The 12514-nt window shown below is 39.8% G+C and overlaps 1 protein-coding gene across 4 annotated transcripts in view; it reads right to left on the bottom strand.

The window, feature by feature from the left end:
* Positions 1–12514, bottom strand: part of TUB (TUB bipartite transcription factor) — a 117120-nt gene that overhangs the window by 78634 nt on the left and 25972 nt on the right. Inside the window, exon 1 of one of the 4 annotated variants that reach the window (XM_075187611.1) lies at positions 852–956. The exons of the other annotated variants lie outside the window; for them this stretch is intronic. Coding sequence (XP_075043712.1) covers positions 852–889 — 38 coding nt within the window. The 5' untranslated portion in view covers positions 890–956. Of the gene's footprint in view, positions 1–851; positions 957–12514 lie in introns of those variants that run through there. 4 annotated transcript variants of the gene reach the window in all.

Raw genomic sequence — 12514 nt, 5'->3', positions numbered from 1 at the left:
GCCAACGAGGAAGGGTTGACAAGTATGCCCTATTCTATGGGATGTGCGAGAGCCTGTGTGAGGTACGACGGCTGCCGGACCTGGTCGGTGTCAATCCGTAGAGAGCCATAAATGTTTGCCTGATGTGTCACACACCTTAAACGCCTGGAGCCTAATTCGTCAGGTGTAAGTGATGGTTATTGGTTACGACGGCCGTGTATACAGGACATTACTTCAGATCCGCTTGTAGTTGGTACCGACGTGCGTGTGCCCGAAGTTGGTGTATTTTTCTTAAAAAGGGAAACACACAATATACTCGCTTTGTGCCTTAATGAATTAGGTCCCTTTATTTTGCATCTAATACCGGATTTATTACTGGCTATCTTCCCAATTGTAAATGATACTGACTATGACGGGGCTACATAAATAAATGATAATAATTAAATTAAATCTAATTGATTTAATTACATATGAACTGTAAACTCCATATAATTATATTCGGTACATGAAGGCATCTGCCTACGGCGGCATTATTCCTGGGCCGCAGAGAGTCGGATTTGTCATATATATATATATATATATTTGCTGGTGTAAGTGTGATTGACATCAGCTTGCATAGTACAAATATTCATTTAATAAAAATCTTTATTCATACTCATCTGTGGGATCCTACAACCAGAATTATTCCTTACATCTGACACTAGATCAGAGACTCCCACCCAGATAAAGACCCTCACACATAATATTTCTACATCAACCTCAGCTCATCCAGAGTTAATATTGATGATTAAGAATTATAAGTAAGTTATAATAAACAATAAAGGTAAATGGATCTGTAATAACTACAGTTATATGCAATAAATAAAACCTACCTGTGTCTGTTCTCCTTCCTCCTGAAGCTCTCTCTCATCCTGGACGTCCGCCGGCTGGAGGGGATACAGACCCTGTGACTTATATACACTGACAGGTAACAGCACCGCACAGAAACAGGGGAACAAGGTCCAGATAACTGACAATAAAGTCTTTTTAAAAGAAAATGAGCATAAAATGATGTAATACTGATCAGAATATATTTATATTCTCACTAATTATATGGACACTTTTATCTCATTAAATGTATCAGTCCACAGACGACGGAGAATGTGTCCAGGACAGACGTCACTGCGGGTCAATGACCAGCGGCACAAATTGTATCAGTTCATGTTTACATAAACCTGGGACAGAAATGCAGAGGGTTAAAGACACTGATTATAGAGAGAAAAAGTCCAGGGGCAGCCTGGGCTGGGGGGCAGAGGGGCGTCTGCCGCCCGGGCCGGTCCCATAGTGGGCTACATCCAGGGGCTGGGGGACAGGGGGGCTGAGCTGAGCAGATTTCACTAACCTGCCCCTGCCACCCCTGTATGTTACCCAGCCAGTGGCCATTTAGGGGTCCTATGTTAGCCTGAAATTTTGTCCCCAACATTGCACCTGTAACATACTGAGACATAATGATATGAAAATGACCCCGGTCGTTGTAGAAACACCATTATGGGAAGATATTATTCTTTAAAATGATTATTTGTCCATGAAATTGCTGTAAAATGTAGCATTTGATTAACTACTAGAAATTTATGCCCTAAATGAACTTTCAAGACACTACAGACAATTAAAAACAAAAACATAGTAATTCCTTCAAAATATTCCTACACTCATCATCTCCCACATTGACTATCAGTTACTGGACTAGACCAACCTGTAGCCAATCAGAGCATTAGAACATTACCAGGAGTAGACCAATCTGCAGCCAATCAAAGTGAGAGGGGGGCACGAGGAGCGGATTCTCCATACCCCCGCCACCAGCGCTGTACAGAGAACTCACTCACATCAGTCCCTGCCCCATTGGGGCTTACAGTGTAAAATCCCTAACACACACACACACACACACACTAGGATCAATTTGTTAGCAGCCAATTAACCTACCAGTATGTTTTTGGAGTGTGGGAGGAAACCGGAGCACCCGGAGAAAACCCACGCAAACACGAGGAGAACATACAAACTCCACACAGATAAGGCCATGGTCTGGATTCGAACTCCTGACCCCAGTGCTGTGAGGCAGAAGTGCTAACCACTGAACCACCATGATTGAGAATGGCCGGACTGTGCCATTGACACCTTACATTAGGGACCAAGCGGCATTCTGCACATACTGCTACAGGGGGTTGCCTCTGATTTAATAACCTTTTAACCCATTCTTTACTGGTCTTCCCCTGAACTTTGGTCTCTCTCATTCTTTCATGTGAATTTATCTGAATTTATATTATTATTTTCTATATCTATATATTAATAGCATAAATACTACTTTTATAAGTGACTTATTTCTATAATGCTGCTGTATGAGCAGGGCACATCATATACCAAATCTAAGGTCTGGTTCTGTAGATTCGCAGAAAGATATTGACTTTTCAAGTGATTGCATCATTTGGGAGTTATTTTCGCAAAACTTTTGCCCACCATTTACAACTATGAATTACCATTGTCCTCTGGAAAATGTGACAGTTGACAGTACACCAGGGCACCTGCTGGGTGACCTGAAGCATGTGACCTGCTGGGTGGTCTGGAAACTGTGACAGCTATTTGCAGCCCTGCTGTGTGACCTGGAACATGTGACCTGATCGGTAGTCTGGAAATGTGACAGTTATTAAATTCTGTTACTAATTTAATTTAATAAAGTAATTTAGTCATTACATTTTAGTTTAAGACGGTTACTGCCGGGTTTCTCTAGCCCATTTTATTTTTACAGACACCCTACTATCCCAGTCTATGGTCTGTTAATGCGATCGCATAACAAGAAAACCAAGAAAGATAATTTATTGATTAAAATAAATGGGACTACTATTATTTTTGGTTGGGCGGGGGATATATGTAATATAACTTTGATATCTATATAGGTATTTATGTTTATAAGCTTTTCTTAAAAAACGAACAAATATACAAACAAGTTGCATGTTTTCACGTATGTGCCCGGATCCCACACACAGCTCTGTGTTCTACAGTGATAAGTTACCCTTATTTCTCTGGTTACAATGTATCACTCAGCTGCCACGGTGATAATACAATGTTACATTGCAGCAACAAGCTATTATGTATCACAGCAAAATAATTATAATTATACATTTGGTTTCTAGTTAAGAATATCTAATAGTGTCAATATTATAGTACACGTCTGGTTGTTGTACATTTCTGTTATGTAATGTAACCTTTTCTGACAGTTTCTGTACATGTGTCTGTGCTGTGAGGGAGAATCTGGTGATCCTTAATTCTGCTGGTTTCCTTAGTAACGTATTGTAGTGAGGCAGGTGGAGGGCTCACGATGAAAGAAATCACTTTTCAGATTAACACAATATACAAATTAAAGAATGAATGGAACCCTGGAGGTGAAGGTGTGGAATCGTGGTCACACAAAGATGAAACATTATTCCCAGTTAAATAAACATTGAGGACAACGAGCAACAATCTCCATCCAGAATCTGCAGTGACCGCGCACTGCTTTATGTAACTGCTGATTGTATCTCTATTTACCTTGTCGTCCCCACATCCCACTCAGTGTCCTCTTATCTCCCTTACGAGAGGAGCCACTGTCTTAATAAAAAAAATAATTATGATGATTACCATCAATGTGGGGGTAAATTAGGCTGTTGGTAAATCTGCTTTCCTGTGTCTATAATTAGCAAATAGGAACACTTCTTGATCTTTTCCAATTCTCAGTTTGAAATGGTTATTGATAAATTCTATAACTTTGTTCCAAACTTTCTTGATTCTTTTAAAACTTCAGTTCACCAATTTGACTGTTGAGTTTTGCATTTCAGCTCCGTCTAGTCCTCCCCCCCCCCCCCCCCGCCACGTGTTTACAATGCATTCAGTTAATTACCTTTAAATGAACCTCCTGTAACGCAGAAGAAGGGATTTTATTGTGGTCTCAAAATATTTTAGCAGAGGTTCCGAGTCATTTATTTTAGGGATGTCTTTTTGGGATGCCTCTAGTATTTTCAAACAAACTGAGCAGGGCTTGTTGTGAATAAGATGAGAGTACAAGTATCTTATTCTAAAGGGTAAATTCAAATTGGCGCGAGGAGACAGATTGCGTCTCTGGAACAGTCTACATCACATTGAGTCACAGTTTTTACAGAAACCCAGTTTTTCCTTCACGTCTTGTAGAGATGTGAAGGAAATGAGCAGAGATTTCTGTACCGTATAATCCTGCAAGATGTTCAGCCAGACACTGAGGCGAAGCCAGGCGTCACCTCGCAAATATATATAATATATATATATATATATATATATATATATATATATATATATATATAATCTGATTACTGGTAATTTCAGACTTTCAAACCCTTGGATGGAATAAGTATTTTATTGCCACTGTGCCCTTGTTTCTCAAGCCTAGGACTTTGCTATTTTCTACCCTCAGGGTGAAATCTTTGTTCCTTCATATTGGGGAAATGTACTGGTCGTTTCTGGGTTTTTTTGTTGATGAGAATCCAGAACTTGTAGTTGTCTTTGAATAGGACATTTCTGTGTCTGAATAGGGAGCAAAACGCTCGTATTCTAGTGCGTGATTTGTGACGCTCTCCTGATTCAGAAGCAGCCGGATATCCTGAATAATGACTCTGGGAACACGATCATCAACATCATCATCATCATCATTTATTTATACAGCGTTAGCAAATTCTGTAGCGCTTTACAATTGCGTTGTCGCCCTGTTGTCTGTTAAGCATTGTGTCTATTTTGGCTTTCTTGTTTTATCAGAGAAAACAGGAGAAGCGCTTCACACACTTGTCTGCATTTGTCTGGGTTAATCTAAATGGAAATATTTGGATAGGATACTTCCTCGCACCTCAAGACCTCAAACGTTATAATATTCCATAGGTTACTCTATTACCACCCTCTACACAGCTAACACAAGACAACAACCCTCTGACCAACATAGCTGTGTGACTGAGCATACAGCCCACTCAGTACTTTGTAACCTTTGCATTCTAGCTGGACAAATATTTAATATGATGTAGCACATGTCCTGTGTATCAGACCATTGTCCCATAGATTGTAAGCTTGTGAGCAGGACCCTCTTACCTCTCTGTATTATGTGTGTATTACCCAGTATTGTTTTATTACTGTGTGTTCCCAATTGTAAAGCGCTATGGAATCTGTTGGTGCTATATAAATAAATGATGATGATGACAGGATACGATAGTTTGGAGAAGGCGGAGCTGCGTTGGTGGGCAGCCCACACTCACCTCACACACTTCCTTTCCTCACACAACTAATGCTGCATTAACTGTGTAGAGTTTGTATGTTCTACCCGTGTTTGCGTGGATTTCCTTCCACACCCCATAAAAAATACTAGAAGGTTAATTGGCTGCTGACAAAAATGGACTCGTGTGTCTGTACAGCGGTGCGGAATTGGTGGCGCTATTTAAATAAATAGTGATGATGATGAGGACTACGTCTTCCTGTGCCTCTGCTGGTTCTCATCCTACCTATCAAACTTATCCTTCAGTGTTCAGTTTTGTTAAGAATAGTTTTAGCTTCTGTCAGTGGGAAATATTTTAGTGGATAGTGCATTATGGATTCTTTGAAAATGTTGCAGGCACTACAAGTTCCAGCACTAATCTAGGACTGTATATACGGATACATGGACACACACACACACACACGTGCCGATCTTGAACTACAGCAACTGAGCCTTATCAAAACCTAAAAAAGATTATGCTTAGTAGCTACCAATTTTTATGCCTGATACTAAAATGTATATTTATGTACCTCTATTATTAGGTAATCACACTTCTATTAATCCTTCTCCTATGGGTGCACAGAAATATACACATTCATAGGCAAACGGAGGGGGGGGGGGGGTAACTAGTGCCTGGAAACCCCCCTCCAAGCCTGGGGCACTGTATAATTGAGGTGGCTGGACCCTGCTTCTGCTTTACATGGCCCTGCTTGAAAAGCGAGAGCTGTGTGCACCTAACAGTAGTGCATGCAGCATTGTCCATGTATATTATGGGGATAGGAAGCGTTGGAGAGCAGCCAAGCACTATCTAAAATTATAGCCACGCCCCCATACATGCTGGTCACACCCACTGGCGGCGTTGTGTGGAAACCCCCCTCTACAAATCCTGCGTTTGCCCCTGACATTTCCCCCACTTACTAAAACAAATAAAATGCTCCAATACCAAGCACAACAGGTTTAATGAACAGAAGACATTTAAGCTAAAGTCCCTTTTCGAGGACATCTTGACAATCCGATTACCCTTTATCAGGAGCCAGAATGAGGACATTTCGGATTGTAGCTCATAGGAGAGAAATCCTGACATCGGTGCATTTACAAGCGCTCGAAAACTGAAGAACCTTTGAACGTCTGTATTAGTCTAAAATAAACTGTTAAAAATCTGAAGGGGGAAATCGGCATCCCCAAATTGTATCATTTAGGGGAGGTCAGTTTTAAATTATCTGGGCATTTAGATTTGGGAGGGAGGTGCGTCCTAGCTCATTTCTAAATCACACCTCCTTCCACAAGGAAATCCACAAAGGCTACGTCCTCAATTCAATTAAATGTATAAATAATCCTCTCACAGCGAGCCTTGTCATTCCTCATGCATTTACTCATGTCAACATCTACATTTTACTATAATAGACATCATCCAGGGGAAAGTAATTTACATAATATCCAGCCCCAATGCAAAGATTCAATAACAGTTATTAAGCTTCCTGCCTCTTAGATTTTAAAGTGCAGATCACAGTTCTAATCGTGCCAACTCTTGTGCATTTTTCAGCCAACAAGATGCAATAATTGGGGCTATGTTTAAGCAGAATTTACTGCATATATCCAGTAAATAACTTTAAACCTTCTAGTGTATCGACAAGAAGAAATTCATGAATGAAATCAGAGCGTCTCAAGGGTAACAATCACTGTGATCCAATTTTTTGTTTGATTAAGTCATTCTCACAGACTTGAGGACGTTGTTTCTCCAAAGACCAGCTCATTAATTTGGGATAATTTTGGTGTAAAATAGCCCCATTGTAGACTGATTGATTGAGTGGAATAAGAGAAAAATTATCTCAGCGTGGAAGAATTTGTAATACTTGGAATAGAAACTAGAGGTAAATGAAGTTGCAGTAAAATGTTGCTCAAGTCATGTTTCGCTGCAGAACGCGTCATTGCGCCGAGATGTGTGGTTCCAATGATACAATCTTATTGCTTTTGATTTCCCGTTTCCACTATATTTGTGACTTCAAATTTCTAAAAATTTATAGTCTATAAATTAATCTGGAATAACAACAGTCAATTCCATGATATACTTAAACGAGAGGCGAATCTTAATGTATTTCTTCCTGATAAAATACTTTATAAATAAATAACTAAATTCTGGTCTCTGGTGGGTTGGTTTTAGTCTCAGACTATGTACATAGAATATTTCAAATAAATACAGCTGGCGGTTTAGGGCAGCAAAAAGACAGCAGCTGAAATTCATACAATTTTGACTCAATGTACCACAGTTACTTTACTACTGGTAAATTTTCTGCTTACTGGTTTGTAGTGGCTAATAGTGATCACTGTGTGAAAATTCCTCCATCCTGTCTAGAAATTCATCATTGCCTCATTCTCCGACCGTGTATAGTACTGACAGTATAAGACAGCATAGGTGCAGCTGCAGCATAACTGTAACACAGCAGCTGAAATTCTTACAATTTGCCATTGATTTGGTGTAGCAGAGCACTTACTTTACTGTTTTAATTTTTGTACTCTGTCCTTGTTTTGTAACATTTCATCATTATCAGTTTTGTCATTAGTAATTGTGAGATCAAGGATAGTCACTGCTCACGGTTTCAACACTCCTATAAGTTCTGTGATCCCAGCTGCCCAAATTATTTTAAAGTACTAAAAACGTGACCTCACTGCTCATGCACCCCCAGAAGGGCACTGAGGGGTCCCAGAGATGACGAACAGGTAACGCCTAAAAATGTTGCCATGGGATCCGACAATGTAATTCCCCGTGTGGGTTACATTTTTAATTTACAGCCACATAAAAGCACAGTGCTTACTTATATTGGTTACATATATATACATATATCCCTTTATTTGCTTTTTTACTAATATTAAACATTTGAAGAAGCATATAAAGACAGTGGTAAAACACAGGCCAAAAACATGGCTGTTAAAAGCAAAGGAAACAACTACTGTACTTGTACTTTGAGCCACTGAAGCAGAAACCCATATTGCCTTGATGAAAATAATCAAGCTGAAAACAGCTAAACAAGTTCTATGGAACCGGCTGAATTATGCATTGGTGTTACCTCTCTCCTCTCCCTTTAACAGGAACAGCACATGAAAACCAGAAGTCTGTAATGCCCTTATATAGTATCCTTCTTGATCTTGGCACAAATTCAGAGGCACCAACAACAGCAGCCTTTAGTCAAAAGCAAGTCATTTGTTGGTGCCACTGATGGTTGACAAGCCACAACCTCTATTACAAGTTAACAGAAATGGCATCTGAAAGCATACAATTACCCAATTCTGTAAAGCTAATTCATAAGATAATGATGATGCTGTTGAGGTAAAGGCATAGCAATAAAGGGCAGGTAGAGTTTACTTATATTTAGAAAAAAATAAAAAAAACAGATGTAGAAAGAGTGCTTCCCTTCAATGCAGTTCAGTTGGTGTAATGATGATTATATTATTATTGTCATCTGTGATGACGATAATGACGAATCAGCAGCTTTACAATTAATATCTCAGACTCAGTCCAGTCAATAATAGTGATGAAACAGTGATGATCTTTTGATTGATAGTAAGGGTTAGAAATAGAATGTGTTAGATATATTTGCTATTTAGTTGGAAATACTTGTCTGTTTCATGACATATGATAATTAAAAATAATTGCCCTTTTTAAAATCAATTCTGCAGAATATTCTCTTCATTCAGCTTTTGGCTGCAAAATGATGCACTTTTCCACAGAAAAAGATCCTGTTCCGCTGCAGACTTTGTGCACACACAGTTTTGCTCAGAAAGAAAGGAGTCATTTCAAGTGTTACATGGTAGAACAAACACATCTGACAATACAGCAGGAAGGGTCTGGGGGGCCGCAGGGGACGGCTCGGAGGGTCTTATGTGACCCTAGAGCTGCCTCTTGCCCATCATTGTTTTATGGTGTTTCCGCCGGAACAGTTTTGAGTTTTCTCTCATCTATACTATAAACCAATTAGTTTCTACTTTATCTATTTGTAGTAGTAACAATCTGACACATTGTCTGAATTATATATACAGTCATTTTATCTTCATTATTTCCCAAATCATATAACTGCCTGGATAAAGTTATGAAGCCATATTAGGCTGGAGCTTTAAGGTAAATGTTCCCTCTGGGATGGAGCCCCCGTGCCGCCGGTAAGCAGCGTATTTAGCAGCCGCTACGGTTATAGTGACATTACCAAAGAACGTCAGGACTACAGCAGAACGGACATGTTGCTGGGTGATCTCACCCTATAAACAGCTTATATGCAAACTGATAAACTTACAGTTGTTACAAATCCTATTCTTAGATTTTTAGGGTTGTGCAGAATTTCTGACTCTCATAAAAACGTATTTCATAGTCAAATAAATCAGGACTTCGGCCACGCAACAGAGAATTTCTCACCAACTATAAAATATTAAACATAATTAAAATCATGGCTTTATTTAGAATAAAACAAAACGTAAAGTTGAATTCTATACAATATTACTCAACGTATACCAAAGAAAGCCTCTGAATGCACCTCATCAAGTAAGATCATACATGCCAACTTTTCGCTTGTCCCCTCTGGGATCTGATCAGGTGGCAAGCTTGGGAGGGGGTGTGGTAATGAGATCTGTAGCCCCGCCCCCTGCAGCAATTCTTGGCATTGTGTTGTGGGAGTTGGGGTTTAATGTTGCGAAAGTCAACATTAATCTCCGTCTTTGCCAGGGTTCCCTGAAATTCCAGAAGGTCATAATTTTCCAACTCTGTATCATCATCAGCTATTTATATAGCGCCACTAATTCCACAGCGCTGTACAGAGAACTCACTAACGCACTCACATCAGTCCCTGCTTACAGTCTAAATTTCCTAGCATACACAAAACACACAGACAGAAACTAAGCTAAATTTAATAGCAGCCAATTAACCTACCAGTATGTTTTTGGAGTGTGGGAGGAAACCGGAGCAACCGAAGGAAACCCACGCAAACACGGGGAGAACATACAAACTCCACACAGATAAGGCCATGGTCGGGAATTGAACTCATGACCCCAGTGCTGTGAGGTAGAAGTGCTAACCACTGAGCCACCGTGCTGTGTATAGACCAGTGACACAATTCTAACGACAGCATTTCATAATCATAATAAAACTTATTATTTTCATTTATAATTGTGTTTGGTTTGATAAAATGTCTTGAATTTGCTCCTTGACACATCAACATACAACCCGAGAGACAAAGCTGGAAGTGGAGATTGGGCCGTATGACCTGTAGAGTAATGTGAATAAAACTCTAAATATTTATCACTTTTAAAAGGTAAATTATTTCAAATGTTTCAGATCTTAGGAAAAACTCTCTGGAATATCAGACAAACATAATTAACTTCTTCTTCATGCATGACTATAAAACATCCCCTCAAAGTCATTGTGAACAGTATTTAAGTCACCAGTGCAGTGAACTAACAATCCTATATAAAAATACTAAAGAGCCGGATATTGAAGAGTTAACAGCTGGCTCCTATTATTAATAATAATGAGTCAGCACCATTGTGATTTGTAGTTTCTCCCCCCTGTCCTTGTTAGCGGATTGTAAGCTGCGCTGCCCACACATTGTGCAATAGAAGGTAGAATGGATAAATAAACATTTACTACCATTAGTGAGCGGGATGTAATATTACAGCCTAATAGAACTGCGCAGTTTGATGTTAGGCAACGACCGCGGGACCATCTCATTTTCCTGCCAAAGAAACCACAATTGTTGCGATTACCCAGAGAATTTGCAGCATAAGACAGTGAATCGGGAAAAACACGATAAAACATTAAGCTTTGCCAACTTCAGCTCCCACAAGCCAAGGGCCAACATGGGAAGGAACATTAACTAGAGGAAAATGGAGTGTCGCTAAATCTATTGTATGGAGAAAAAGAACAATAAAAAGGTAAAACTGTTATTTTTGTACAAGAGATAATAGAATTGTTACAAATGAACAATGCAGCTGAAATGTTGCACAATTTCGGTTGCGACGTAATAAAAGTCAGTTTGCGGAGCGTGGCCCTATTGCTAAGTAACTGTACATGGATATGAATGGCGTAATACGAGTACAGGGCAATGGGCAGACAGATGTAGATCTGATGTGTGGATCAGACACAATGATGCCTCTTATTATGCAAAAGACATCGATAAAAACAAGATTTCATTTTGCAGTAAAAGATATTTATTGGATGTATCCTGCAGTGTTTTGTGTAGTAGAAACGAGCAGACCTGCCCCCGAATTCATCAGTGCGCGTATCTACTGATCCGTTCCTTGTTGAATTCGGGAGTACACAGACCCGAGTTACGTGATTCTGGAACAAACGCACATTGCGCTCATGGCCCCATAGCCTCTGCCTTTACCTAGATTAAGCTTAGTGCTCCCTATGGATCAGCTATCCCCGGTGCAAGTAAACTGCTGCTTCTGCCAGTATTGGAGCGAGAAGCTGACACTTCAGATGACCAAGCTGTTTATCCCAACCCTGGCTAATCCCGGATCTAAGGAAAGAATGGTCTTAAAAATCACAAGAGGCGCAAGACACACAAAATACTCTTCTCTGTCGCTGTAGCGTACACGGAGCAGTTCTAGGACATTGCATTGTGTAATATTATATTCTGGCTCCCAACAAGCTGATGCTTCTATCAAATGCTGCAACTAATATAACTGATAACCAGGTAGACACAAAACACAAGACTTTTACTCATCAACAGTTATCTGAAGCCTGTACCATGTGATCATCAGTTGTGTATCTCTACCCACAATTCCTGGCTGCATTTGAACCAGTGTTTGTAGAATTGCTGATCTTGTACTGTCTGTCAGTAGATGACTTAATGACTCACACATTTCTTACAAATACTTCACAGATCTCAGCATCTCCCTCATTATGTCCTACACATACTATGTCTATGTCTTACGGAGGTCAGAATCTGTGTCCTACAGCACAAGGTAAGGATACGTAGCAGTTCCAAATTAGGCTACAGGTCTGGGGTCTATATCCCCTAAATCCCCGGGAGTCTGAGGATTTCTGACACTTGGATCATGTATAAAATATACATACACCCCCCTCCCCCCCCCCCACTAGCTCTGATATTGCTGCCATGTTACATTATATAGCAGAGCTCCTCACAGTGATTGTTGTACTCAATGTTAGTTTGTTTCACATTATCACTGAACAGCAGCAACTATTTACTTATTTTTCACATTATGATTTACAAAACTATCTGGATAAGAGATTCAAAACCTCTAATATATACA

This window comes from Mixophyes fleayi, chromosome 10 (genome assembly GCF_038048845.1).
Source record: "Mixophyes fleayi isolate aMixFle1 chromosome 10, aMixFle1.hap1, whole genome shotgun sequence".
NCBI lineage: Eukaryota > Metazoa > Chordata > Amphibia > Anura > Limnodynastidae > Mixophyes > Mixophyes fleayi.
This window is presented reverse-complemented; position numbering and strand designations above follow the sequence as displayed.